Raw genomic sequence first — 26,159 nt, 5'->3', positions numbered from 1 at the left:
GATCAAAGTTCCAAAGCAAACGTGAACTTCTGACGAAACACCTGATTCGTCGAACGTGGCCACCCCCCCTGTTGAAGAGAAAAAAGGCCCTGGCGCTTCGTCACGAACACGCGCGTCACACAGTGTTCGACCGGCGGCTACATACAGGCACTGACTCATAATTCAGCGTTTATTGAACAATGGCCTGTGGTTACTATAGGAACGTGACGATGGAACGACAACAACAGCACGCAATCGCCACAACCCTGGGCTATAGACATCGGCGTCTAGCTACGTCTCGAGCCAAGCCAATTTCTATGGATTCGTTCGACGATCAATGGATATAGATTTCGTTCTTTAGTAGGTGTCGTTGAAAGATCGCCGCGGGATGACGCGATAAAGCCCCAGAGAAATCGATTTCCACGCGTTTGCCCTTATCATCCGGAGGCCAGATACGTCTCATTGACGAAAAGTGGCTTTTTTACGTGGATGGCTTCGGACGCGTTCTCCGAAGCGTCCTCGAGGCTACGAACATCGATACGTGCCGTCGCGTCTACTTCATCTTAACGGGCTTTTGACGAACGACAGAAGCGGAGGCTTTCGACGAAAAGAGAGAGAGAGAGAGAAAAAAAAAGGAAAAAGAAACACAAAAAAAGCGGTTAGTTCGCGTTAGGTTTCGAAGCTGTGCGTTTCGTCGATAGAATAATTCCCCTGGTACGAAGTAGCTGGGAAAATCGATTCGGAAAGGACTATTTAAATCAACGAAACGATCCGAATTCCCAGCTAACCGATTGTTTTCTCGTGGTCTGGTTCGCGGTAGGGGACCGGCCAATTAACCGGCCATCTTTTATCCAATTAACGCGAAATCCGTTTGTGTAGTCGAAACAGCCAGGCATCGATTGCGCCAAAGTTTGACGAATGCCAGCTACATTTGCAATTGCGCTTCGCGTTGACAAAAGCAGGCGCTGTGTTACTCATCGTTCGCAACGGACCAAATGTAGTTAATCGTTCAAGTTTCGATAGAACGGTTTTCGAGAGTACATCTCTGTATCCACGCATGCAGCCGCGAGCAACCTGTAATTTCTCTCGTTATCGGGATCGATCGGGTCCACGATTAAACACGAACCGTGAACGATAAGCATCTGTTGCGAATGCCTGTAATATCTTTCGATATCGACCTAAAAGCGTATTAGTATCTCGCCTCGTAAAACTTCCCACCGAGATACCGGCGAACCATGATTATAGACGTGAAGTTACTCGCGTGCTCTTTGGTCCCGTTCCTTTCTCCGCGGGCGTTAACTCGCCGTTTATACCTTGTCACTTCTCCCAATCTACCTATCTAGTTCGACTTTGCTTCTGTTTCGCTGATTTATCTTGCCGCGTTAACGAAGAAATCAGATTGTAATTGCAATTCTTGTACCTCGGTGGAAACTCCGTGTAACTGCCAGACCACTTTACTACCGAGGTTCAACAACGATTAATCAGGGCATAGTGTCGGTAACTGATAGGAGCAGATTGTCCCTTAATTAAACCTATTTTACGATTCGACCTAACGAGATCAGATCGTCGAGCTACCACGTTTAATTCGGAAAACTAACATCCCGAATTACGTAAGTCGTAAGGAAACGAAACGGAGAACGAGACGGTTAGCTGCGATATCGATCCCAAGCGGAAGTTTTTCATCGTTTGAACAGCAGGGCGACCTCGTCACGAAGCTTATTATCCATTATTATATTCCATCGACATAATCGATCGCACGTGTCCGCGATGATATACGTGGCAGGAGAAGAAGAAGAAGAATGCGTGGCGAGAGTACGCGTGCGGTCTCTTTTAAACGCGATGTACGTGCATACGTGAAACCGTGACCCCGATTCCCGTCGACGAGTTAATATCAATGTTTGTACACGATTTTGGTCTTTTTTCCTCCTCGCTGTTACACCGATTCGCGAACGCAACTCTCCCGATGCAATTTGATCCTCGTAAATAAAGTTTGTTTAACGTGCTCGACACCGGCGATAAATTATCGCGCCGTCTCCGCTACGGCTCTTGGTTATATTTTACTTTGAAAACTTGCCTGTCCACATATAAATCGCGCCGGTCTTTCCTCTCCGTTTCCACGAGCCTAACTCCAGTCTTCTAGAAATCTGGCGTGCTTTCTGAAATATTAGATGCCACGCTGTTACACGACCGTTTTAAAACGAATCCAATTGTTTTAGCCATCAAATTGCACCTTAACAGAGTTTGGCGTAATTGACGATCGTGGAGTATCTTTCACAGCGAACTCGGATTTTTCGCAACGTTGCTCCGATATTGTCAACAAACCCGTGAAAACGTGCGACGAACGTGTAAATTTTCAAGCCTCGGGTTAGACCTGGTGTATTGTATGATACTGTATGATAAATACGTAACCTTATCGTAGAGAGTTCAGCACAAGTTCCTTAGATTTGCTGCTTTTAAATTAGATATTAGAACGTCGTAGCACGATCACAACTATCTTTTTATTTCGAATAATATCTGTATGAGTAAGGTGAATATAGAATGTAGGACACCTGTCGTTTTTACTCAAAATTATTGCCGGGACAATGAACTCGTCTCTTTTGGAACAAATCAAACTGTATGCAACGTCCAAATGTAGGTGTTAAAAAGAGATCGATACTTGGACATTTTTCCACGTTGCCGTGATCCATTAAATGAAATTATTAAATTAGCGAATCGATACGCTGAAAATGTCAACTTTTTATCCGCTTTCAAAACGGACCTGTACGATACTTTCGCGTCGTGTCACGCTTCTTAATATTTTCCTTTCTTACGGCACTTGCTATCGCATTCTCTCGTACTGATTCTTGGCTCCGTATAATAATAACTTTCCGTGCAGATTATCGTAGACAAACCGTGACACGGTTCTAGCTTTGGCTGGCAAGAAGACGAGAAAAAGGAATACAGATCCGATCGATACGCGATGAATCATCATTTTCGATCGTAACGTATCGCAGCATATTTGCCGAGAGAAACGCATCTACAAATTATAATCGCATCGCTCGATGAGTATTTATATTCCACTTTTCTGCATAATAACACAAATCCCAATTGGTTCATTGCTTTCGCGTTATTTCATATTTTATGGCGTGGACGTGCAGCTCGAAAGTCATTAGCGTCGATAACGCTAATTGACGTGTAAAACACAAGCGTCGGTATCGATATCACCGGAAAGGGATGGATATTCGAAGCATCCGGCGGAGCGGTGTGTTTCCTAGTTGCGAAAAGTTGCCGGTGTTCGGCACAGATGCAAAACGTGCAGGGCACAGCTCGGGCGAAAATTTGCCGGTGACAACACGCGCATTGTGTTCCAAGACAATAGCCGGAGGGCTCGTTTAGGGCGGCCGACTGTAACGGCGTGCTGGTGCAGCTTTCGGTAAATCCGTGCAACAGCTGGAATCATCGCAATCGACGTAGAAGCGGGCCGTGGCCGGAAGTGAGGGTCGTTACGCGACGCGGTCGCCCTGTATATAAATTTTGCGTGCCTCCAAATCCCGCGTAACCCCATTCCTCCTCCTCTCTGCTCATCCCAGCGCTCCTCCCTCGATCGATATCGACACATTGGCCATTTGCACCCGCTTCTTAATTACTGCTTCTACCCCGCGTACTTAATTACTGCTTCGTCGAGCGAATCCTGAAATGAACTGTTGCCGTTTCGCAACGTCATTTGCCCCGTCTTTCTGATTTCCGAGGGAAGATCTTCCTTCGATGGTTGTTCGGTTTGTCTGTATTTTCTGTTTGATCATTCTCCGACTCTCGATAGCGAAAGAAGAGTTTAACCAGCGTTTAAAATCAACCCTATTACTTAGCTTCTAGCAGCTCCGATATTTCTTTGCTTCCTGTGTATTCATCTTAATAATTCCGATGCTTTTAGTATCGAAAGAAGAAGAATTTACTGAAAGATTCAAAGGCACGAACTACCCGTTACCAGTTCCCAGCGATCTCTTCATTTTCCCCTCGATTTATAAATCTCGTCTGAAGTTTTTCTAATAACTTTAATTATTAATAAATCATTCGACCGGGCGTCTTGAGATTAGAATCTTAACGTAGAAATAATCCGATGAAAATTGACGTAATTAAACGCTTTTTATTACGATCTTCGCGCGATAATAAGTAAGTTTGTCTTATAAATAAATTACCTGACAGCAACCTTAACGTCGTTACAAAAATTCCGCATCTTGCAGTTATTATTGACAACGAGCTTACGTTTAACCATCGCGTTACGAACATGATAGCTACCTCATCCAGAACTCTTTGAAACGCAGCTGCACTGAATTCAAAACCTCGAAAGCTGTAATCTTACCGTACAAATCACTCGTTCTTTCTCGTATGGAATACGCCTCGGTAATCTGGCATCAATTTCTGCGATATTTTTCACTCGCTGTTAAAAGATTTCTCGCAAATGCAACTTTTCCATATCAAATTTTTTAACAGTTATGTAACCACATCCATACTCCTACGTTTCTTCGCCAGATTATCAAAGTTCTTTTATGTAAACACACTCATCGTGCCCAGGTCCGACCACGGCAATACCATAAATAGAAAATACGAAGTAGGCTGTAACATCTACAATCGGAGAGGCTTTTTTGGTCCTTTTAGCATCCAAGGATTCACCACCATTTCGATACACAGGGTATCGACTAATTCCTAATGGGCTGTACTTTATGCATCGAGAGATTGCGATCTCAACTGTTATATTTTTCACTCTACAGTAGCTTTTTAGACAATACCCTTTAGACTAAAAACTATTGCAACTTTGGTCTTTAGCCTCCTTGTTGTGCCTCCTTCTTGTCGTTTGTCCTTCTCTTCCCTATTATTGCTTTCAGTTCTGCTAAACCTTCTCCAGTCTCGTTTAGCGTTTTTCCTATGTCTTTTGATCCTCCCGTTATTTCACATTCTTCCATTACGTGTCTTAGGTCTTCTTCTTTCCTTCTGCATAGTCTGCATCTTTTTTCTCCCCTCTTCTTTCCAGTATTCCCTTGCTTTGGTCTGAAGAAATCTGAATCTTGCCAGTATTCTTCTGTCCTTCCACTTCATCCTCCCTTCTAAGTACTTTGGTAATTTTTCTCTCTTGTGTTTTGTTTTGTTTTGTTTTCCCTCTCTTCTGTTTCTCTCTTTCTTCTTTCTTCTATAATTTGGTACGCTGTCATCCTTACTTGCTCCACTCTTGTTTCTATCTGCGTCCCTCCTTTTCTCACCTCTTCTAGTCCCTTCTTTCTCTTTCTTGCTCTTTTCCCTTCCTGACCATTCCCTCTCCTTCACTAATTCCTTTTTTGATTCTAGACAATACCCTTTAGATTTAAGCATTAGATCGAACTAGAATCAAACATACTGTAAACTCTTATAATCCAAGTTACAGTACCACGCCAAAATGATTTACTTATAATTCTCAATGAGAATCGATTGTAAAAAGTCTAGCAAATAGAAGAAAAGAAAGAAGAACATTAGCTTTTTCGCAAAGTTACGTACCTACGTGTGTATTTGTATGTTCTCAAGCTTAAAGAGGTTTTCCCGTTTATTCGAATAAATTGAACGACTCGAACAAACTAGATTACTTGAATAGACTGAACTTTACGACTTGTAACAGTAAAAGACCCGAGACTACCCCATGCAACGAATTCTGTAGTTTCCACAATCTGCATAAAACAAAGTAATACCGTCTCGATCGATCCGACACTTGTTCGTTGGTGGAACTCGAAACTTCGCAAACTGAAGCGGAAATCTCGCGGGTGAAGTTGTACGTCGGTAATATAACGTGCGAGTCGCTCGTGCAAACTGTAACGCGCGACGAATAACACGTACACCACCGCGTAACAGACCCGCGAACGACTAACCCGACCGCACTTTTAAACACGGTTTTTCCCTGTACTCGACCGTGGCGATAAAGCAACGACGATTACGTCAACAGGCCTTTCACGACCAGACCATGGGGCAACTGGATAGCGCTCGAAAAAGTATCTCTTTCTTCTGCAGACAGGAAGCAGAAGGAAGGTCGGGGGCTTCGAACAGGTACGTTGGAATGCCTTTCGGCAATTCACCCCTGGAATTTCTTCCCACGGCCGGGAAACCCGAAATCCGTCTGCGTTCTAAAGTATCCCAGCAGCCAGTGCTTACGCCTCTTCAGGGAATGGGCATCTCCTTGACAGGCACAAGTCCGATGATGTTAACCCTCTCTAAGGGAAACTTACCACTTCTTCGTGTTTTCAGAAGCCGAGATAATCCCTTGAGCCGTGATATTCGACGGAGCACAATGGTTATTAGTCCGACGAAGTAATGGTGGATATTACGAGACAGTTGAGAGAGCGTGGTATGAGAGTCATAAATCTTGTGAACGCGAGGGTAGTTACAGAGTCGACTTCTCGGCCGATCAAACCCAACCGCTTCTCGCTTTCGTCGTCCGATTTTTTTCAATTTCCTCGACGTCCACGATGGAAGAAATTTTTCCATCGGACAAAGCAAGACTCGAGGCAATGACTAGTGTGTGCCTGTGGACAAAGAAACTCGCTTTCGCGTCCGGTCATTTTTCCAGCGAGCAATTTCCCAACTTTCCAACTTCTCAACGCGATCGTCCGCCACTGTCACCGGCGAGCGTGTTCCCGCAGTTCCACGGTGGAACGACAACGGAGAAAAACTGTCGGGTCGATATGCGACTCGGAAGCGATGTTCCGAGCGTCAAGTTGCGTCGCGTTCCAAGTTCTCTGGTCGTTAAAGGCGCCGCGTTCGAAAGAAAAGTTGCGAACGATAGACGACGAGGAGCGTGGCGTATCTTTGGGCGATCGAGAACGTGGCATTGATTAATCGAAAAGTTTCGATGGAAATGGTAACGAGCGCTTGGCGCGGAGAAAAGTTCCATGAATTTCACTCGTCTTCTCGTTCCACCCAGTCCCGTTTTTACGGCCACTTTACCGTGTTTCGGCTGAGAGAATAATCGAGTTTGTCGGCCGGTGCAATTACGCCGCGAGAGTGTTTCATTAGATAATTCCATCGGTCGGGCTGATTTCTCCGAGGAGCCAAACCGTTCAGAACAATTTCGTTTTACACGCAGTAATTTCATCACGATACGGCCATTTAAACAGCTGCTATTGGTAAATCACAACTCTTAACCGTACAAAGTTTATCGATTAAACGGGGATGAAGTTAGATTGGATTAAAAGGATAAGGCAAGTCCGATAATGGTAATAAACCGAGAGATAAATGATTGAAAAATGTAACGCTTCCTCATCGATGGTTCTAGTGGACAGAATGGAAGATCGCGGTACAGGATGTATCAAATAAACATAAATTTTCTCTCTGGACGTGCAGCCTTAGAAGTTTTACACTGGCTCGGTGTCGAATCCCTTCTAACAAATTTATGAAAACGACCAAACGGATAGAAGGCCGTATAAATTGTGGGAAAAACCGTGAAATATAGAGAACGTGGCACCGAGCTGACGCTTTTCAGCGTGTCTCATCGATTTTTCCGCCACGCGCTTTCCAACCAGAGATCTTCGACATTTCGAATAAACTAGCCGAAAAATCGTTTTTCAGCAAACAGGCATTAATAGCCGCGACAACGATTACTGACGATAATCGCAAGTTTCAATTCGACCGGATGCGCATCATAATTTCGCCTGTTTTACGAGGCAATTTTCCCGCGGCTATTTCCACACGGTAAGCCGTCTGATTCTGATCGATTTTATTATTAAAACGGCTCAGCGACCATTATTCTAAGTGGGTCCGTCCGTCGCTGCGATTTTATTCGATGCTCGTTTGTTAATGCCCTCTTGCAAAGAGATTTCGATTTTAACGACAACTTATGGAAAATTGGGAAACCAAAGCGATTTCACTCGGAAATTTCCGGATGGCTGCTTCTAGAAGATTAAATTTTACGCCCGTCAGCTATTTTATTAATAATTCTCGTTAGTTTCGTTTCTATACGGTTAGCGGCTACTTCTTACGTCCTCGTGCTCGTTTCTTTACTCCGGCTTCGATTAGTTTCCTGGTTTGGGTAGGGTCAGGGTAGACGAGTACGCGTTTGGAATAAATTTCGGCGGTCGGCAGGAAATTCTTCCGTCAGCGTGCGCCCGTTTCTTCAATGGCTCGAGGAAAACCACTCGACGTCGAGAGATATCGACGATTCTCACCTCGGAATCAATCATAACACGAAACTTTCGCTTGCGTTTCGATTTCTAAAACGAGACGGACGAGCGAAATTGTTTCTCTTTGGAAAATTAATGCCAACGTAAACGACGAAGCGGGTCTGGTAATATAGAAACCAATCGTTCGGTTAAAAGCCAATTGTACGTGAACGACGCACGGCGATCGATTAACAACGTTCCCGTTTTCGACGAGATAAAATTTGGAAAATTAGATATAACCCGATATTTCCATTTGGCAAAATCCAATCGTATTTTGATGCAAGTTTTATTCGGTTTAATTCCATTTGGCGTTGCCGGCGTCTAGCGAGCAACAAAAACCGACCAGTTGAAACATTCGCTAAAATGGACCGTCCTACCTCGCTAGCCATCCGATGATAAATCGATGAGATATTACACGAGTAAATCCGCTACCGATAAATCCCAAGTTTTGATATATTTCAGAGAAAAGAAAATTGCCCTGTTCTTTATGAGATGTTCGACACGGAGTCATCGAAATCCACTCGGATATTCGTCTGGTCAAGAACTAGCGTCAAAAAACAATCTCATCAAAATCCTATCGGATCCAATATCCATATCAATCTCAAGCGTCACCCTAAGTTATCCGTTTCCCCACGTAAAACCACAAATAGAACCGATTACGCGACGAACGCGGGGAAAATGGTTTCTTACGGCGTACCCAGTCGGAAGGAAATACACGGCAATTGACGACGTTAGGTAAGGGTTTATCAACGATATTAATAGTTCGAGTGGAAGAGGAGGGGAACAGGCCGAATTGACGAGGGTCAGGGCCGATAGATATACTGACCGATCTTCCAACCCGTGTTTCGCTGGCCGACCACTGGCATACTGATCACCACCGCTGGCCCCTAACTACGCCCTAGGAACTACGCCCTATGGTGTCTTGGTATTTGCCAGGAAACCCGGTCGGATATATCGAACGCCATTGAACGCCATTGTACGCCAGCCAGTCTGATAGTGTTTGATTTCCGACCGATCTTATTTGCCTCTAACGGGGGATGAATCTCAGGTGGATTATTAAACGTGTTGGTTGGTTTATTAAAGAGACGAGTGATAAAATTGTAATAGTGAGTGTATATTAAAATCACTGTGAGTACAAGTACAGAGATGGTGTATGCTGGTCGTAATCGTCGCAGCTCAATGATACTCTTCAATTGTACGCTCGCTATTCGACTGTGTGACTCGTTGTAATGATTCGCTGTTTTGACTGCCTTAGAGAGCACGTTCGTCTATTTGTATCGTCCGATGGTATTATAAAAAGTTCAAATGTACATAACTCCGGTCGACGATTGCAAATAACAGCGACAATATTTTGTCTGAAGTTCGTTTACCTTTGAACCTAGCAAAGCAAAACAACGTTGGCACTCCAAGGCAAAACAATATGAGTCTTTTCCTACAATCCATTCGCTACAAATCCATTTAGGGGGATAGCATTTAGGGTTTAGCGGATATCGAGTTCTGCAAGGTTTTTTCGTTCCTTATTAGAGATTCTCGATGTTTAGGAATTTCGAAGTGTATTTTCGACCAATCGCGGGGAGACGCAATCGCGAAGAAAGACGTCAACGGGTGTCGCAAATTCTCGTTACGATTATAATAATCGACACCACGAGTTGACCGATCCCCTGATTTCCGTTAAGATAATAGGGGTGTTTGAGAGGGTATAACACTGCGATTGACAGGGTTATAAAATTTATATTTTTAACACTTAAGTTACACCGTTGCTTATGATACATATCGTCGACAATGATTTAGCGTATAGAGATGCGGAACACTGGCACAATATTGGTCGGTGATCGAACGAGGCTCTTAGAGTTTTGTTATAGTTGACGTAGCAATAAGGGAAAAGACAGAACCGAACCCGGTACTGACATCTTGACTATTCTAACGTTGTAGAATAAGTAAAGTACAGTGACGATGCTGTGTCGGAGGAAAGCTAGCGATGGGTGTGTCTAGCGCACGGGACCATCGGATTTGTTCGTGACATTTTGGTCAGGAAAGCGAGGGCAGTATACGTTGCTTCTGATTGGATAAACGAAGGTTGGTGGACTAGGAAGGGTCTTAGCCGTCCTCGATAGAAAGTTGCTAGTGGGAAGCATCGTACGTGAGAAAAACTAACTTGCCCGTGTCAAGCCGTAATAGACAATAATCTTTAGAAAATGATTTAGAAACAAAGATATTTGTTCGGTCTGAAGGACCTTAGCTAGCAAATTACTGAGATTTATCATGGATCCTTAAGAGTATTAAGGGTACGCATTAAGGATGAGCGGACATGTGGTTCCCGTCTGGCCCGCGGTGTGTGGCCTGGTCTAGGTAGAGTGTCGCCCGACGTAACACGAAGAATTTTTAAAACTTTGACGATATTTATTAATCGTACGGTGGTCGTGGTAGCGAAAACTGAATTTCCGCATAAAAACACTTTTTTCCTTTTGTTTGTTCATTTTGTTGTTTTTTCATTTATCTATCGAATCGTAGAATCGTAGAAATCCATACGTAGGTGTACGAACCTCAGAACGAGCGACGAACGCAGAAATTCAATAGCTTGTGCAATATAGTTTTTATTCGTCGACAAGCACGACGATGTGTCGGTTTAAAAAAACATTTCGAGAAGAATTTCGCGTGTAGAACGAACCACGATATCTCCGAGGGTTAACAGCGAACCATCTCGCCAGATGCTCGACTTTCTAATCGCGTCACGCAGCGCAGTCGCTTATTCACCGGTGGAAAGTGATTCAATTTTCTATTAAAGGCAGACAAGCAATAACGGCGCGCCATATTTCCCAGGGACTTACGCGCCGTCTATTTAACGAACAGATACGAGTACACGCGGCCAGGTAGTCGCGCGATAAAAACCATTTCGTAACGGTAGTGTCCGTAATGAACCTGTGGAGTTCGGAGCCCTACACCTGGTTACCTTTCGCACAGTCGTCACGGCTATTGGCTGGAGTGTCAAACTGCGTCGGAATTCCGAAAAAGGGAAAACGAAACGAGCTGTCCGACCCGGACCAACACCACCGGCAAAACACCACCGAAGGAAACAAAGAACGAAACAATCGTCGTTTAATAGTTTAATTGCAGGCAATCAGGAGCCGTCTTACGCACCGATGAACGCATAGAAAACGATACTTCTACGTGTTTTTACGCGTCCACTCTGAGTTTGTCGCGCCGAGTACAATGAGCCTGGACAAAACGGTCGACGACAAGTCGGCGAGAGGTGAAAAGAGGAACTTTGAAAAGGACAACTTTCTTTCCAAAGGTTTCGTCGATATGAAAGACTATTTATGAGAGATCAACAAAACATAAGCAAGACCGTAATAAAGCATAAATGCCGACAGGCCTAAAGGCCATCGATATTCCTGTGGTCCTTTCGCCAAATACTCAGAAGAAAGCACACCTGATCACTATCGTGGACGAACACGTACATACATATCGGAAGGCGACAAAAGAAGAAAAGGATTAAGGAGGAAGGAAGAAAACGGATTAAGAGTTCAATCGCGATTGAACAGTGGTCCGCGCGAATCGCGAGTCGAGAGTGGAGTCGCTGGTCGAGTTAATAAACGCGCTGTTAAATAAAACGCCGAGTATTTCTCTGGCACCCTACGCGTTCTACCAGAGCTCAGCGGCATGACAGGGGCCGTACGAGGCGGGGCGTTTATTTTTATATTCATGATAGAAAGGCCGAATAATTGGTGCACCGGTGGTCGATAACTGGCGCGGGCTATTTCGCCGGCGGGAATTTTCCACATTTCCATAAAGGTGTCCCTGATATCGTCAACCAGGATACGGCTGGAAGCCATTCGAATCGAGTCCTCCGAACGATACACTTCCAATATAAATTCTAGTAATCCATTCCCCGGCGTAATTCGACCGCTGGCTCGTCGCTTTTAACGGCTCCCCTCAGCCTTTTTCGAACGCGAGAAAAAGAAGAAGAGGTAGCGAGTATCTAGTGAAGAGCGCGCGCCTCCTAGTAATCCGAGTCTGCGATTTTATTTCCTCCGTTCGTTTTAATCCACCGCTTCATCGGATCGCCACTGTCGCGTGTCCGAATTGCACGATCTACCGACGATTAATTATCGATGCATCGTGATACCTTCGTAAAAAAGTAACGCGACTGCGGCAAGATCACCGTTACCGTTCGATCGATACGCGCATTCGCGAAAATCAAGCAAAAGATTGCTGTCAAGAAGTCATTTTTGCCAGCTCTCTTTCCTCCTTTTGCAACGGAGTGCCAGGCAACGCTGTACACGTCGCGAGTATATACTACAGAGGCAGAGCACGCGTATCCGTGACCGCGTTCGTCGTCGTAACATTTAGGAGAGCCGTACGCTGCCTCGGGCATGGTCGAACCAGACTTCTGATTAAAGTGAGTGCATCATCTCCCGTCAACGAGGTAGGGTATCGCAAATAGAAGAACCGCGTGCATCGGAACAAGACCTAGCCTGTCTGACCTGCGGTGGTTCGCGCATCCACGGAAAAACCTGGGTAAAATATTACATCGTAGAGAAACCGCAATTTCGCGGTCAAAGGAGCCTACACCGGGATAATTTCTAATTGCACGCGACATATAGCGAACGTGGCGAAATATTCTCTCTTGTTTTCTAATATTTTTCCCTATATTTACATAATCTTTCGCGAGGACCGTACGTTAACATCGAACGATTCGCGAAAGAAACGCGAATTAAACCCGTCAGCAGATTTATGCCGCTCGTTATCTATGAGACGTTGAGTCTGCTGGCAGAAATTCTCAACGAGATTTTCGTTAGAGGGATCGACGCAAAGTAGATTTTTCAGCTTCTTCGCGTTGGCTTCTACTCCTCGTTTTCTTCGACGGTTCCCGTTTCCTCCGGAAAATCCGGGCTTTAATAAGCCGCCAGGGTGTATCGTTTCGTCTTCCGTTAAATAATTTCGCGGAACGTTAAAGAGCCCGTCGCCGTCGTCGTTTGCCTCGAAAATTAACGCTCGTTATGAATCTCTCGTTCTAGACGGAATATCCGGGCCCCGTGGAAATTTCGATCCCGAGTGATGCGCGGTGTTAGGCAAGAAAAATAAATTTCGACAACGATAATTCTCCATCGGTTTCCGACGATTTCTAACGGTGCAAGCAACGACGAATCGAGGCTAGACAGGAAAGAATTGTCGGGCAAAAACTCAAGGAAACCGCTCGTGTGTCGCTCGCTACTTTCACGGTTACACACGTTCCTAAATAATGGCATCCCGCTTGAAAAGCACTCTGCGCGTTTGAAACTGGCTGGTGCACCCGACAACCAGGTCAAATTGAACAATATAGATCCGGTGTTGCAGGGAAAAAGGGTCCACCGAGGCGACAATAGCTTCGATCACGGGAACGCCAGTCAGGTGCGTTCGTTTAATTTGCGACGCGACCAGATTCTCTCTCTCTCTCTCTTTTATTTAGTTTGGCAAACCTCTCTCCTTGAATTCACCAGCAGACACAGAATTGATCTCGTGGCCCTCGAATACAGGTGAATTCCTGTGCTCTCGTCTCGAGACTACGCTAGGCCACTCCGCTGAAATTGCGGAGAAACGGTACCGGAAAAAAAAGCTTATGAATCTCGAGCGACAAAAGGATGCTCCGACCAAGAGGTGAAAAGCGGACGGGAGGGCTGCAGGAAGGAGGGAAGTTTTCAAGTTTCACCCTTGCCATACCGAGCCATAAGTTTGATAAAATCCCCTTTTCTTTTGCCTGTACGCTGCGCATATTCCCGCCTTTTTTTTTTTTTTTACCCTACTCTAATTTAACTTGCAAATATGACCTCCCTCCACGGTTCAGTCTCCTCCGACAAGCTTAACCGGTGATATCGGTAAGCGTAATATTAAACACGTGTTCGCTCCGATAGAACAATCTGGAGCGGCACTTCCTTTTACGATTATGCTCCTGTTAAATAAGAGCAAACGTACGAACTTTGTCAGTTGTTTTTAACTATCGCGACAGGGACTAACACGTCGGATCGTGGATGACGCGACGAGTTCGACTAAATTTATGGATATCGACGATTCGATGGTTGTTGGTCGTACCGTGGTAGTAATTGCCGCTATGATTACGGTGGATGCATTTTCTGTCGAATTAACGTTCTGACGAATATGTCAATTTCCACGAACCTGATTGACGAATACATAAGCACGGGCGTCTAGGATATTCGACGAAAAAGATCGTAACACGGCAACCACACGAACATCGATCATCGAACGTTCTACGCTATTCAACCGTCGAATTAGTGCCTGCGCGTTCTAATTTTATTCCAGAAACTCCATTTCCCTACGATCGCAATGTCAACGTATGCTCGATTCTCAGCGAGGCTACCGCCCAACAAGGGTCCGCGACACCGTGAAATTTTCTATTAAAAATTCATCGAGTAATTCGAAAAATTCTTGCGCGTTCATCGACGTCAAAATTCCATCGTTCGCCAGGCGAAAAGACTTTGCAAGAAACGAGTCCTGGTGGACGTTCCCTCTTCGTTTTCCACGATACGTCGATTCGGTCTGCACCGAACGCAGGAAGCTGAATCGCGAGAACACACGATCGAGCGAACGGAGGAGCTGTATGTCCGCGTCCTGCCTTGGCACAGGCTGAATCAATTTACCCTCGGAACGGTCTCTGCGTACGAGCCGAAGAAAGGGGAATGAATATCGACGAGTGGTGGGTAGCGCGGAAATTGCGCCCGGGGGAAAAAAAAGGAGAACGGACGGGAATGGCGCGACAGTGACGAGGCACGTTCGTTCGCTAAAACTATCGTCGAATGATGCGGCCAGTCGGCCGTGACGAATTTCCCGCGGATTATTCGAACGTGCACCACGGCCCGGAATAACGCGCTTCCTTCTCGACTCTCCTTCTTCGTTCCAGCTCCTCCTGCATTCAATTCTGACAACCGATTTTTAATTCCCAGTCAGAGCGAAATACGCTTATTATTACACCTCTAGAGAAGAACTATACACGAGATCTCTTCTTTTTTAGAAAACGTTGACGTTTTTAAACGTCATTCCCTTCTCTTTTCTGAATAATACAGAAGATTTTGTGATAAAATCGCGTTAATCTTATCGTCGGTCCTGCAAATAGCTTCTACGATTTAATTCACTTTTTCAATCCCATTGTTGTATCTGGAATTGTTCGCGTGCTATCCAATTACGATTAATTTTTAACATTTTACACGATATCGTCTTGTTTTACGAACGTGTTTCCAGCCCGCGAGAAGTCGACGAACATCAAATCAACGACGATGCGCTTTAAACGATTGGCCGATCGCACGAGTAAGTGCGCGATAAACAATAACAAAATTGAAATCTTCTCTGCGTCATCGGATACCCGGATCGTGCTATTCCAAAAGAAGCAAATCCTTTCGTGGCAGATTGCACGAGCCTGGAGAATAACGAGAATCCGTGGCAAAGTCAATTCCTTTACGGATTCGAGGGAACGAGCGGGTTTACTGAACTATCGCGACACCGGCAGACCTCTCTAACCCTGGCGAATATCCCGTTCGTCGTTTCTTCTGCTCGTTTTTTAACCGACACACTGGAAGGAAAGAAAGAATCGGGAACAACGGGCGCGGCTTACCGGCGAAATCCCGCGTTCCCGTGACCGCGCTGCTATATTTCACCGATGCGAGGATTAAGACAGACGTGCAACGCAGCCCGGACGTTTGCCTCGCAAACTGAAAGTTACGTTTTATCGATAACGCGTTGTCGCCAACGGACGGTCCTATACGCGAGCCGTTCCGCTTCGTTCGACGCGCGAACTCACGCTAATCCAAACGTACGATCGTCCTCCTTTAACGACGTCTTTTCGTGCGATCGTTTCGCTCGCATTTCCGTGTCCTTCGCGACGAAGATGATTGCTCATTGTTCGTACATCGGTTCGTAAATAATTCGACGATGCGTCGAACCGCGTTTGGGGGATCGAAATTTATTTTAGATCTTCTTACGTAAAGAAATATATTGTTGAGAATCGTGGACCTTTGAAGCCGAAATAATGTTATAGGAACACTAAATTTATACTGAGGATTAATATTAAAATAGTAATATATTTATTTCGTGGACGATTCCTTATATATTCATCGATACACACTTGCACGCGTCTCAGCAAGTTTCTTCTATACTCGACTGTTAACCGACTGAACAGTTTACATTCATCTGTTTTCGAGACGCACATACCTCCACACACTGATATTCACATACGACTATCTCTACTACGCATTTAACCCAGTCCAGCACAGAAAATTATACATTCTCAACATATATAAATGTAATATAATATAAATATCCCTTTCTCTTCGGGAAATAACAGAGGAGGATAATTTTATAAATCGCTACTAGCAACGAATCCTTGTTATCTGGAAGCAGAAACGCGACTGAGAATATTTTCGCGAGTTCCGACCGAAGACAGTGTCGCAACGATTCGCTGGAAGGCGCAAAGATCCTTCGAACAAAACTCTGAAATTCAATTTCTCCTCGTGTTACTAGACCGCGTTTCTTTGTAGGAATCATCGATGCATTTACAGTGTTTCCAGATACTAAATACCGAATTGTATTAGTACGTAACGATACGATTATGTAACTTCATTCTAGCGTCATTACGTAATATTCAATTATTAGTAAAACGGGTGAGCGAAGAAAAATCATATTTGCGTGATACTTGGTTAGCCCGCTACGTAACAACGTGTATTCTCGGACTGCTGAGCATCAAAGAATGGGATCTCGTTTCTTCTGCCAACCCAGCAACTTTACGAAGTAGCAGTAGCCTACACGGTGTATCATGAAGCTTCGAAACTATCAATTTCCCTACGATTGTCTCTCCTTAAAAAGTATCCTAGAACCAACGAAATCACGGAAGAGCGAAAGAAGTCGTGTAAGATAGAGTTCGACCGGAAACAAAGTACTAATTGTCCCTGGGATCTCGATAAGGCCGAATGTCTAGTCAGATAAATAGATAAAAATAGTGGAAAATAAGTGGATATGGAGTCGCGGACGATAGAGAAAGCGCGAAACGTGTAATCGACACGCGGATTGAAACCGGGTCGGACAGAACGGCGAAGGAAGCGATTGGCCGCCGTTTGTAAAACGAAAAGTGGATCGTGGCGCGCGAGACCGTGGCCCAAAACTCCATTAAATGTTTGTCGGTCGTTCGGTTTGCAATTATCGACTGATCGGTGGCACATGGAACGCGGATGGGAACCAGATATTGCAGTCGCCAACTTTTTCTTTCATCTCCTTTGCAAAAACTATGGCGTAGACAGAAGCGGAGGGCTGTTTCTCTCGACTCGTACCACGACGAATTCCTTCGTTGTTCGCCCGCGCGGTTTTCTACTCTACTCGGGTACAATACGAAGTCACAGCGGTGCTCTTTTTCTTCGCAATCTTGTTTGAGTTTGGGTTTAATGAAAAGCACGAACGAGCAAGCTGGTTTTACCCTAACGATAGAAGCCTCGAATCGTTCGACGACAAATTCGAGATCGATCGGATCTAAGTAGGCGATATTTTTTCGTTCTTCGATTATTACGTTGAAAATCGATGGTGTTTCATAATACGCGACAAGTTTGATTATTCCGTGCAAGGCTGAGGATTGAATTTTAAGACGTGGAAATTGAGATGACTGAAATCATCTTACTCTGCCGTAAATCGTAGAAGCGTGTGCTGCATTCATTTTAAGCGAAATTACGACGCGTGTAATTTTCCCGGCGGATCTTTTGTACGCGTGTATCCATAAACTCGCGTGAAAAATCGATCGATCTCTATCGGTGTCCGGGACAGAGCCGAATTATCCTGACGGACAGGACGTGGACCCTTTCATTCGCGCGTCAGCCTGGCCGAATAAACGACCGATACGTCATAATCTGTCGAAGAATTTCGGAATAAACGAACGGGACGATACGGCCGAACGATAGCCGATAATGTGAAGCGAGCCGATAAAAACGGGCCGCTGGCCAGCTACCAGTTTTTATACTCGACACGAAATTCCTTCGTCCAGTTCTCCGACTAGGAAAAAAAAAAAAAAAGAGAGAAGAAATACCGAATGAAAGCGAACAAAAAATGCACGTTATTTCGCTAGGTGTTTCCGCGTTCTGCAACAGCAGTTCTACTCGGTGTAATTCAAGGTAGTGGAAGGGAAGAACTAATTACGCGATATTGTTAGGACGTAAAAGATAATTAGCGCCACCGTAGCGTAGGTGGAATGAAAGAGGAAGAGAAGAACGTATCCTTATCCAAAACACGTCCACGGAGATCGACCGGATCCCCTCTGGATCCTCGATCCTTTCGATCCGTTCTCTTTCTCTAGCCAAGGTTCGTGTCGTTGAACTCGACCACGACCCCGCGCAATGATTTTATTCGCCGTCGCGCTGTACCGTACATTCCTTTGCCGAGGAAAGTCATTGCCTGAGAACATACACACACGCGGATCCGATAGCCAAAATAGAAAATTATCCAGCTAACTCGATTTTCAAACTAAACCGAACCTAATGTTATCCATGAAGTACGTGTTATCGATCTGATGATATTTCCGCATTACCCAGGAAGCGCTTTTTCCTAAGCAACCTCGAAACTTTATATTATTTTTTATACTCGGAATCTTTTTGCACAAATACGCAATATATTTGTATAATTTCAAAAATAAACAGATCGTACAAAGAAATATCTATATAGAAATGATTGCTTATGCTAGAGACGTGGACGTTCCATCGAAAATACCTGATACGTAAAACACAAAAGTATGGCAGCAAAGTAAATAGAAGCTGGAGACGGGGCAACCCCCAAAGAACTGAGAATCAACTACTACAGTTTTTTCCACAAACACAGGACCGTGCATCGTTAATCCCTGCTAAGAGATTAAACGAGCAACATGCGCGGCCGCGAGAGTATCGGTTGGCCGTGTGACTCCCATAATGGGAGGTAATTTAGTCTCAATGGGATCACCGTATCGATCTCATCGCGGAGCAACAAGGCGAAGATTCAAGCTTTCATAGAAGCTGTCACCGTAAGACTGTATGATTAATCGAGGCCGGCTCTCTTCGGTCGGATGATGCTACGTGTACGCGTTAAGTCCCCGCGAAGATTACGGTTCGCCTCTTCCAGTTGCCTCGTCGGGAATCCAATTTATCGCTTTATGCAGGGTGTCTCGCGATGAATAGCACGAAAAAAGGCGCATCCCTTGAGGGAAAGGGCATAAAGAAAAAAGGAAAAAAAAGAGAAAAAGATCAGCTTGTATAGAAATATTCTTCAAAGAAATATTTTTGCCATCGAATCTGTACGAAGCTCCCAGGAGAAAAACATTTTTGTTGGTTTACCGACTTTAAGGGCGTTTTATGATTAAACAGCAGCGTCTTGACGTGACACGATTGAAAATGCAAACTGCCTGTTCAAGCTCGAAGATACCAACCTTCCGAACATAGCTGAGAAGTTGACAAAGTTCTATGGAAATGAAAAATACAATTATCGTCGTTAACTACGCGTGCAGGAAATTAGAATTTGTTAAGCGACGTACCTTTAACTTTGTTCATCATCCAACTCATCGAACTATTATATCGCACATTAGTTACAACACATTCAGAGTATGCATCCGTAATGTGGTCGCCAACCAATAGAATATAAGCAGCTCATTGAGAAGCTGCGGCATAGTTGTCTTAGGTTCGCGAAATACATGTTGGATCAGGGTATGTCTGTTACTGATCATGATTGCAGTCTAATTATGTTCTTGCCGAACCTGCGATCCCTCGAGTCATGGAGAATCGTGACGGGTTTGTTATTTCTTTTTAGGATTATTAATAGCATTATACGATAGATCGCCGTCGACTCTTTTAGTTGTTAAACCTCTATGCCCCCACGAGATCGTTTAGGTTCGCACGGATATTTCTCCCACGTCGTTGTTTATCCTCGGTGGTTAATTCGGAGCATGCAATCGCATTTGTAATACTGCCATCTCGTATCGCACTTGTTTACATTCTTTTCGTACTAGACTTTGTAACTCCAGAAATTCCGTTTCAAAAGCGTTACAAAGCATGCGACTCGTGCCATATGCCTGTGTATTGGGTTGGCAATTAAGTGATTGCGGATTTTGTCATTACCACCTAATGTCAAAATCCGCAATTACTTAGTTGCCAACCCAAAACACAGGCATATGGCACGAGTCATTACCACCTAATGTCAAAATCCGCAATCACTTAGTTGCCAACCCAATACCTGCGTTCTATAATTGCGTGATAATCGCGTATTCTGCATGTTGAAGTGGTCACCACTTCTAAGAAAACTCTACATCTGGTTTTTTTAGTTTTCTCAAGCACTGAAGCCATCGACAGCGCGTAGACAAAAGACTGCGACGAGGTCAGACCATAAACATTGCATTACACTTCTATTTAAATATATTTTCTGCCTAACAATTTATCCACGAGTTTTCTCTGTTTACACATCGAATAACCTCAACACTGCATTTACACCTATGTGCGTTACTGCTGACTTATCCCACTTTGTCAGCATAATCCGCATTAATAAAGATGATACATACAGGATGACCGATTTTGATCTATAAATCCAAGTTACTCGTACGTTATATGTTGTATAAAAAAATAAATCAGATGGAATGTGGATAGTTTCGTAGAGATCGTAAGAAGGTGACACATTATTTTTTAAATGGAATTTTATATTTCGCAATGCTCTGGTCGACGCAGTTCGATACTCTCTGCAAAAAGGCTGTTAATCTATTTCTACCGAAAGAATCATTACTTTAGCAGCTATCTCAGATCTTTCATACGTTAAATTCGATAAAGTAGAGTTGAAAGATTGTTCGGTAGAAATAGGTTAATACTTTCTTGCGGAGAATAATAAGCTACATCGATTCGTGAGTTAAAAAATATACAATTCCGTGTAAAGAAATGTCACCTTCGTACGATCTGCTCGAGTCTGTCTAAAGAAAACTATCTACACCAGATCGTGCTCCTCTCCAAATCATTCGCTTCTTATCTGAGCTAGTTTTTCTTTTATAGCACACGTAGCGCACGAGTAATTTGCGTTTGCAGACTAAAACCGTTCATCCTATATTTATTATAATAACGGTTTATCGTGTTACTGCCTCTGGACTTCATATAGCGAAAACCATCGAACGCGATAGCGTAAATCATTCTCGGCATAAATAGGGGCTCGAGTCTTCTGCATAAACGAATTTCCAGCGCATTAGCGAGCAAACAGACGAACAAATCGCGTCACAGGGGGTGGATTCGTTAATTGACCATCGAATTAGCACAGCACGACGGCGGTTGACAAAATAAATAATTCATTTTGCAGGCCGGCCTCTCTGTCGCGGCTTCGATATTCCAACAATTCGCGAACGAGCACAAAATTCCGATTTGTCGTTCTGATTGTTGTTATTGTTTGGCCGGAACTGCGTCGCCGCGCAGCGTTTAATGACACGCTGATTATCGGCTGGCACCGCTGCAATTAACGTGACACTTGCTTCGGTGAAATCGATTCGCTTTAACGCGTCGGTCACGACTCGATGCTGCGGTCCGGTCCTCGAATCGAAAAGTCTCGATGGACTGTCACGGCGGATCAAATATCCTGCGAGTACGAACACATCGGCGAACAGGAATGTTCGATCGCGATCCACGCTATCGAATTTCACGATCCGCATCGTTCATACCTGTTCGATCATCGCGATTAATGTTCGACATTCTGTTGCGTGGGGCTAAAATCTAAGTCACCACTTTCTTACCAACAATTCAATAATACGATAGATTGCCCGAAAACTTTCTTTCGTTTTATGATAGATGCACAACATTTTTTATTTCGTATTATTTTATTGATTTATGCATGATCCATTTTCTTCCAATAGAACAAAACAGAAAACGACTTGCGTCTATTATTTCCTTATAAAACGAAAGAAACTTTTGGCACAACCATATCTATAATAATAGTCTATATATGCAAATAAATCCCAAGGAAACGACATGGTAAGAATTAATTACTCCAAGTAATAAAGTTCCTACGTATTAGTATCAAAGTCTAGCTCTAATTACTATTTCAATTTAAAGCTACGAGATTATTTATATCGCTGCGAAATCCACTAGAACAGCGACGCGGGGATCGTTGATAAGACCATTAACAAGTCTCTGAATTAAGCAGAATTACGTATTACTAGAAATTTCGTATACATATTTCCATGTATTCCTTCAGACATAGTAAGATGTTTAAAGTAACGAATACGCATCTACCGCTGTCACAAATATCCAAAAAGATCATCGTAATCCACGGAATTAAACGTGTCTCCTTGTCGCGATCCGTTGCTTTCTCAAATTCCAAAGATACAGAAGGAAGATGAATGAGATTCGTGGAAATTTACGACCGATGGTGGTCGTATCGTAGCCGATCGGTTAAAAGGGGTTGGAATTGATTGAAATTACGGAGGGCAGGATTACTTAGGCAATATGGTAATTTCGAAAAATAGTCGATATTTCCGGTGCCGGTGATATTATATGGAACATGGAGCATGAACTCGCGTGCGTAAGCGTTAACTTCGTAACGTCAATTGCGAGTTTCAATGGAAGGTCTGGTCGTTACACAGCAGCCCGCAGACGATGGACGAACCCATCGATGGAAATTGCTGCCGCACTTTCGGCAACGACATCGACATTGTGGTCGATTTTGCGATTACGCGCGTTTCCTGTGGCAAATTACTTTGGTTTTGCTCCTAAGAGAGCGCTCGTTCGGTACGCCGGCATGTTAAAAGCGTGTAAACGCGATTCGCTTTGTTCTCGGTCGTTCGTATCAGAAGCGAGGCGCGAGATGCTGCTTCGAAAGGAAGTCCGACATCGGGGCGAAACGATCGCGGAGAGAAAACGACCAGGAAGAAATTGGAACGATTCGGTTTCTATTGACCCCGGAATATTGTCGATCGAAGGAACGTAAAGTGAGAGAAGACCCTGCTGACGCATGGAACGTGTCGCAGTTGGGATAAGAATCTCGGGTAGAGCTCGTGCCGCCTATTCGTTCCACCTGGCGCACGGCGAATGGCTGAGATATTTCAGGCATGTACGACTCCATAAAGCCGAGGGAACGAATTAGAGCTACCAAAAATCGAGATTTCAATTAGCTGGGTCGGTCGTGGGTTAGCACGGTTCTCCAACTCTGTGTCAGGTCGGACAGCATAATTTGGTAATTAAAATTTATCACTTCTCGCGTAACCGGGTCGCGCTGATGTATCGATTTCCTCCTAACCGGCCCATTAAGTTTTTCTACAAACCTACTTCCCGAGTCTTCTATCGCGTTACATTCTTTAGTTTTCGAATAGAACCACAATTTTCTCGTCACGAAAATCGAGAACGATACACGGACGGCGGTTCGTTCGCGACGCGTAAGACGCTGGCAATTTTCACGGAGTCACAAAGAGGTAAAACACGAAATTCCACGTCGTGGAAAACGCGTCCGGAATTCAGCGGAAGTTCGTTAACCTTCCTGTTTCAAAGAATACTCTGCTAGGTAGCTGTAGCTAACAGTCGTTTGCGAGTCCACGCGACTCGCTGTAACGCTGGCATCGTTTCGTCTCTCGTTTCTCCGCCGGTACACCGAAAACCTAGCCACAATGCGAAATAGGTCATTCCGCCTCCTAAGACCTTCTCGAGAGGCTGGTCTTGTGACTCTCTAGTAACGGAGGCCGGAGAAGAGTTTCTAGGTCCGTTGGAGCCTCTCGAGACGCGATTTCCTCTTTCCCCTCTTTCGGCTCCGTTCATCTTTCTCAGGCTGTTTCTTCTGTGCTACCGGTTCGACTGTCTCCACTTCTGCTCTTTATCCGTCTGGCCAGGAGCGGAGAACAAGTAGCCCGGTGGTTGTTGCGCGACCTCCCCATTCTGCGACGAACACGTGACGAGAAGAGATTGGAAAGGACAAGCGACAGACCCGCGGACGAGACGAGACAAAGCGAGACCGAGAGCAAGGAGGACGAAAGAAACGGGAGAATAGGCGGAAGGAGGGTGAAAGAGGGCGCGAGAGGATTCCATCTCGATTCCGGGCACTCGCGTTCCACCGGCATTTCATCCGAGGTCGGGGACGCGGATCGGAAGAGGAGAATGTTGTCACCGAGTTCATTAACACGTTCCGTGCTTTGTGTACCATCATCGGTGCGCTTTGTCGCGCGAAAATAAGAACGAATAAGCAAGCAGGAAGAATACCAACGAACAAACCAAGAATATAAAGAAAAGAAGGTGCAATTGCATTGTAACGTCTTTATCCCATTCGCTGGAAATTTTGTTAGTTGCAGATATAATACTAAAATGACGTTTACACCAAGTTGAGAATGAAAGAAAACAGTGCCAGATAACTGGCAGCTGGCGTCGCTGAATAAAATTGCTGCGCACACTCCGCAAACTACGAGATATCGTCGGCAGTCTTGGTACATACGCTTACTGCGAGGTATCTCGTAGTTGGCAGTGAATGTTAAATGGAAAGGCTTTTCTACGAATCTAGGGACCGAGGAAACGTATTAATTCGAGCGTAAATCATTGTTCTTACGGACATATAGCGGAACAAAATGCCCTGTTGGATCGCGGTTCTCACTCGCTGCTTAGAAATTCCTGGCGCAACCGCCACTCGCGAACTTCGATCGACGCAACTTCGAACCAATTCACCTAAAATTCCTGCACGCTAGACCTTTTCAGCGTCGATGCATCGCGACGGGGCACGCTTTCGAGCACGTTCCGAGGCATCGTAGATGAGCGGAGGAGAGGCGCGAGGCCCGTCACGACTTTCGTGAGTCGCGCCAGGAACCGCCGGGCGTACACGGTACGTTTCGTTCCGTACGAAGCAGACACGGCTCGAGGAGTTCGAAAGTAAAACAGAGCAAAAGAACGCGCGGCGTTCGCTGCGTGCGGTTAATAGCTTCTTTCACCGAGACGAAGACGAAGCGGACGCGACTAGAGTACGATCGAACCTTCCGGCCCGATAGAAACGTCAACGTCAGACATCCGCGGGATACGATAATTCCACGGTGGCAACTTGGGATAAAGGCGCGTATCGTAACTGGAAACGAGCTTTGCCCCGCATATGCACGAATTAGTCCCTGGTACACTCGTTCGCTCATAAGCTGACTTTGAGGTGCAAATGGCGAATCTGCTTGAATCGCAGATTCAGATTCACAGACGATTCCCTGGGGTTCGAACTGTATCGAGAATTCTGCTTATTCTCTGCTTTCACAGCGAAATCTGCGATATTCGGTTTCTCGTTCGTCGATTCCCTTACGTTTCCTTCGTCGTACAAGGATCTTCGATCGCAATATCACCGCTATGAAATTATTATCGTAATATCGCGCCATTGCGCGAACGTTACAATGATTATTCGAGACGAAGGAAAAGTACAAATCTCTTTAACCGAGGTACTTTCGAGACTCACTTTCTTGTAGATCCACTTGATGCTGCGACTGAACTTCGCCATCGGCGAGTCGTCCACGAGGAAGTACTTGACGGCTGTCGCCTGCTCCTCGAGCCTTTGCTCGGAATCGCCTCTGGGAATCGCTGACTCCTCCTCGCGGCGTTCCTCGCGATCGTTATCGTCGCTGTCGATCCCAGGCTCCGAGTATTCCGTGATCGTCGACAGCCTCTTCGCGCAACTGTCGTCCGTAGAAATGGCACGCTCCATCTCCAGCTCGTTCTTCGGTAAGTAGAATCGTACCACGAAGTGCTCGCGCACAGTCACAATCCTCGCATGGCTAACCGAGCACAGGACACAAATTGCCGGGTCCGATCTGGTTCGGTCGCGATTAGGGTCAACATTCGACACGGTCGGTTAAATATTTTCGACCCGAGTCCTACGCGCGCAAATCATTAGGATCGTTCGTTCCACGAACAAGATTTAAAAGCTTTTGCCAGAAAACAATTGAAATACCAAGTCACAGCGAAAGTATGTGTTTAACCGCGGATCTATCTGTAACGCCCACTACTGATTAGACAAACGACAAGCGAACGATTCGTCAAAAATCTGAGCAAGTCCACCTTGCGAAATTGTTTC

At 44.9% G+C, this 26,159-nt stretch overlaps 1 protein-coding gene across 3 annotated transcripts in view; it reads right to left on the bottom strand.

The window, feature by feature from the left end:
- LOC117232218 (putative uncharacterized protein DDB_G0271606) overlaps nt 1-26,159 on the bottom strand; it is a 108,243-nt gene that overhangs the window by 62,841 nt on the left and 19,243 nt on the right. The window contains exon 1 of one of the 3 annotated variants that reach the window (XM_033491447.1): nt 25,545-26,129. The exons of 1 other annotated variant lie outside the window; for it this stretch is intronic. In XM_033491447.1, coding sequence (XP_033347338.1) covers nt 25,545-25,790 — 246 coding nt within the window. In that variant the 5' untranslated portion in view covers nt 25,791-26,129. Of the gene's footprint in view, nt 1-25,544; nt 26,130-26,159 lie in introns of those variants that run through there. One more of the 3 variants, XM_033491449.1, reaches the window with a different exon arrangement.

The sequence above is a fragment of the Bombus vosnesenskii genome, unplaced genomic scaffold, assembly GCF_011952255.1.
Source record: "Bombus vosnesenskii isolate JDL3184/JDL3185 unplaced genomic scaffold, Bvos_JDL3184-5_v1.1 scf7180000013285, whole genome shotgun sequence".
NCBI lineage: Eukaryota > Metazoa > Arthropoda > Insecta > Hymenoptera > Apidae > Bombus > Bombus vosnesenskii.
This window is presented reverse-complemented; position numbering and strand designations above follow the sequence as displayed.